A 4,179-nucleotide genomic window follows, 5' to 3' on the forward strand; every position below is an offset into this window, starting at 1 on the left:
AGTGCCGGGGCTGAATTTCTGGAGGGTCCTCAGAAGGGCCAAGATTTGGGGGAGGGCGTAAGATGCCCCTGCATGGCTGGCTTTGAGACAAGGCCTCCAGATCTCACTCCCACCAGCCTAGGGACAAGCAGCCCACCTCGAACCTGTGCCCCTGTGCCAGGGTGACCAGGCGAGTCCAGGCCACAGCAGGCAGGAGGGACGGTGGCAGACGGGGCTGATGCAATGGGACATTCCCAGGTAATGATTCCAGTCCCCACCACGTCTTTAAGAAAAACAAGCAAAATGACAGGGAGGTACAAAAAAACCCAACCAAACAATTTATTCCTCTTATGTTCCCATTTCAAAAGGAGGAAACCACATGCACCGGCCGGGTGCCTGGCTGGGCTGGCGTCCCCTCCGGTGGCTGGCACAGAGCCAGTCTGTGCCCCCGCGACGTCGCTTCAGTCCAGCTGATCATCACCACCTGCCCCACGGTGCACACTCCCACACAGCAACATCGTATGAAAAAATATATCTGTACATTCATTCTGTGCTTTTTCTTTTTTTTGGTCTTACATAAATTAGAAGCTACTTTTGGGGAAAAGGCCTAGGTTTCGGTACAGGCAGCCGGGCTGGAAATGCAGAGCGGCCCTGCTGTCCCCAGTCCTCTGCCCCCGCGGGCTCTCCCGGGCCAGGTGAAGCTCCACAATGTTCCTGTTGTCCCTCAGCTGGTGCCACGCTGAGAAGCTGCTGCACGGGGGGTCCTCACCCATCCCACGCGGAGCAAACAGGACGGTGGGCACCTTCAGCAGGGCACGAGCAGCGACGAGGGAGGAGCCCGTAGCTGGGGCAGGGCCTGTCCCCTCAGAGGTGGTGCGGTGGTGCCAGCTGCCCCTCGGGCTGCTCTGCCCCTTTGCCTTTGTCCAGGCTTTGAAGGAGCCAAAGTCACTGCAACTCCAGTCGGAGGTACGAATCCAGCGAGGGAAGTAACGGTTTATAACAACCAACCGGAGCCCAAAGATTAGCTTTAAACACCTCAGTGCCGGCAGTCACGAGCGTGCCTGTGCAAGGGTTGGAGTTTCACGCGCTGCACGGGGCAGCAGCTTGCAGACACAGTTGCAGGCAAAGTTTCCTGCCAAGGAGCCCAGCTCAGCGCTGGCCCCAAGGGGCTTGTCAGACCCCGGCACATCCAGGATGCCTACAGCTCCTTGTTCCTGTTGAGCACCTCCTCCTCCTTCCAGCCGCTGGAGTTCTTCCCAAACTTGTACACCAGCCGTCGCCCATCGACTCTCTCCAGGATCTCCCGTTTGTAGTAATACCTGAAGGGGATGGAGGTGGGATCAGGGCTCTGGATGCAGCCCCACGTGCTGGGGAGCTGCTGTGGGGGATCGAGGCTGAGCCCTGGTGGATCTGACCCAGCCCTGTGGGGCAGGAGCCCCCCGAGGGCAGGGGAGGGCACTCACCGCATGGCTCTGCTCAGCTTCTCGTAGGTCATGCTGCTGTTTTTCTTCTTCTGGCCCCAGAGCTGAGCCACCGCTTCCGAGCGCAGGAACTTGAAGACGCCCTCCCGCCGGTCCTCCCACTTCATCAGCCCCTCGTTCAGCTCCGGGTGGATCAGGATGTCCCGGATGAACTCCCACAGGTGGGTGCCTCTTGGGGCTGGAAGAGGGAGAGCAAGGTGTTGAGAAAGGAAGACCCTGTGGGTCCCTGCACTTTGGATCTCCCTAACCCCCCCCCGCCAAAGGGCACAGCCAGCGGACATGGCCCTTCCTCCCATCTTCCCCCCATGGAACCAAGCCGGGGGAGGCAGGCCAAGCTCCGGGGCTGGAGCGTCCACCTACAGTGCTTGCTCTTCCGGCTCTCCAGGCAGTCTCTGCTCTCCTTGCTGAGCTTTCGGGGCCGTCCCCGTTTCCGCTTGCCGTGTTTGCTGTCCCCCTTCTTGCTGCCTGCAAAGCCATCTGCACACACAGACAAGGGGACACGTTACGCTGCTGGCTTGCAGCCCTGGGCACAGAGATGTCCTCCTTAGGAGCAGAAGCACAGAGCGGGGCGGGGGGGCGGGGAGAGATCGGGGGGGCTGCACCCTCTTTGCAGGCCCAGGTACCAGGGAACCGCCCGAGAGCAAGGTGTCCCCATTCCTCCAGTCTTGTCCCACCCTCATCCGTGCCACCACCCTTAAGGCAGCATTGCTGTTCGTTCCCCAAACCTTGCTGCTCCCTTGCATCCCCAGTATTCCCAGTATCATCGCCAGCTCAGATCAATACTGAACACAGCTTTCAGTGCCCAGGATTTCTGGCTGCAGCCTTCACCCAGCTGCCGCCACCTACCCCTTCCCACCAAGGCCACTGCTACCCCAGCCCTGTCCCAGAGCCTGCCCCGTCACCATGCTCCGTGGAGAGAAACAGACCCAGGGCACGCAGAAACCAGCCCCCCCCCCCTTCCCAGAGTGAGGATGGATGCTCAGGGCTCGTCCCTAAATCGTTGCCAGGTGGGATGTGCTCTGCAGCTGCTGGAGGTGCCTGGAAGCAAGCCCGCCTCTCCCGGCTCCTGGCGGGGGCCAACAACTCACCGTCGGGGAAGAGCTTTGCTTCCACGGGGTCGAGGTCAAGGTCACTTCCACCGGAGTCTTGGGAGTTGGGGCTGTGGGACATCACCGGCCCTGAGAGGCAAAGAGACAGGGCTCAGGCTGCTGACATCTGGAAATGCTCCCCGTCGCCCTCCTGCCCCAGGCCCCCGCAGGCAGCCTGGCCCGAGACCCAAACCTGCCCTTGGCGGTGGGGCAGTTCCCCACCAATCTCCCAGACCAGTGCAAGCAAAGGGAGCCTCTCGCTGGGCAAAATACTGACCTGAGACATCGGAGCTGCCTGGGGACATGGCTCCAGGCAGGCAGGTGAAGTCTGTGGGTAGGAAAGGGTTTGTGGGCTTCATATCCTCCAGGGAGTCCTTGGCACAGGGATTTCCCAGCTCTGGAAGGGGCAGAGAAGGGAGGAAGGGGTTATCCCTGCCTGCATCAGCACGTGGTCCCTCGGGAGAAGGCTTGGCCGGGGCCCCTCTCTCACCCAGGTGGCTGGAGTCCAGGAAGGTCCCTTGGGAAGTCGCATCCTCTTTTTCCAGCAAGTCAATGATCCAGTTCAGCTCATCAGAGGCTGCAGGGTGAGAGGACTGGGATTAGCGATGCCTATTCAGTATGGAGGTGAATGGTACATACTGGGAGCTGAGCCCAGCCCTGCCTGGACTCTGGCCTGTGCCCCCCCAGCCCCTCCTGTGCCACCTCCCCCTCTGCAGTGCCCGGGAAGTGGGGGGTACAGCGGTGCTGGGGGGGTCTCAGCCTCCTGCTTTGAGCTGCCAGGCCTGGGGACGAAGGCGAGGCGGGGACACTCACTGATCTCATGCAGGCGGTCATAGAGCTCGTCCCCCAGGGGCCCAAAGATGAGGCGCATCTGGTCCCTGGTGCAGTGGCAGAGCGCGTGCCCGTCCATGTTGCAGCAGGAGAAGTCGATGGCGCTGGCGTCGTACTTGTTCTTCTCCACGTGGTAGCTGATCCACTCCAGCACCTGAACCTTGGTCCAGAAGTACGGGAGCTCACCGAACCAATCCGGCTTGTCTGCAAGGGATGGAGAGCGGGGCTCAGGGCCGGGCGGCCGTGCCAGCGCCAGGCGTGGGCTGCAGCTGGGCACCGGCTCTGCTCCCGTGACGATCACATGGGGTGCAGCGGGCCCTGCGCTTGGAGGGTTATGGGATGAGCAGGCACTTAGTGCCCGCTGCTGGGTCACCTCACTCTGCCCTGCTCCTGTCCTGGGGGACAGCAACGACCTGACGCTCTCCCCACCGTTGGCTTCGGTGCCATTTGTCCCATCCGTGCTGGGATCCACCCTGCTCTGCTGGTGCGTTCCCCGTGCCACCCCCAGGTCCATCCCATGATGGTCCCACTGGTGTATTGGGACCTCTGGCACAAGGACTGTACTTCCAAGCTGCTCTCCTGGTGAGCCCTGGCAGCCCATCCCCTGGGACGTGCTGGGGGAGGAGGGCAATGATTCCCTCATTCCCTGTATGCACCTGATGTGCTCCAAGCAGCCGCACCGTGTGCCACCCAGGCTCTCCTACAGCAGACTTTTAGCCAGCACACCCCTGGGGAAACTGAGGCACGGTGGAAGCTGCTGTCCTGCCCCAGTGGCTCAAGGACCTTGTCACGCTCCTCCA

General features: G+C 61.6%; 1 protein-coding gene across 1 annotated transcript in view; it reads right to left on the minus strand.

Annotated features, from left to right (window-relative positions):
• Positions 1 to 1,177: 1,177 nt before the first annotated feature.
• The window catches only part of ELF3 (E74 like ETS transcription factor 3), a 3,336-nt gene continuing 334 nt past the window's right edge, over positions 1,178 to 4,179 (minus strand). Inside the window, exons 2-8 of the mRNA XM_035889746.1 lie at positions 3,362 to 3,583; positions 3,039 to 3,125; positions 2,826 to 2,945; positions 2,549 to 2,638; positions 1,821 to 1,937; positions 1,443 to 1,638; positions 1,178 to 1,298 (exon numbers count right to left, since the gene is read on the minus strand). Coding sequence (XP_035745639.1) covers positions 1,178 to 1,298; positions 1,443 to 1,638; positions 1,821 to 1,937; positions 2,549 to 2,638; positions 2,826 to 2,945; positions 3,039 to 3,125; positions 3,362 to 3,583 — 953 coding nt within the window. The remainder of the gene's footprint in view (positions 1,299 to 1,442; positions 1,639 to 1,820; positions 1,938 to 2,548; positions 2,639 to 2,825; positions 2,946 to 3,038; positions 3,126 to 3,361; positions 3,584 to 4,179) is intronic.

Source organism: Egretta garzetta, unplaced genomic scaffold (genome assembly GCF_000687185.1).
Source record: "Egretta garzetta isolate BGI_Z169 unplaced genomic scaffold, ASM68718v1 scaffold202, whole genome shotgun sequence".
Classification (NCBI taxonomy): Eukaryota; Metazoa; Chordata; class Aves; order Pelecaniformes; family Ardeidae; genus Egretta; species Egretta garzetta.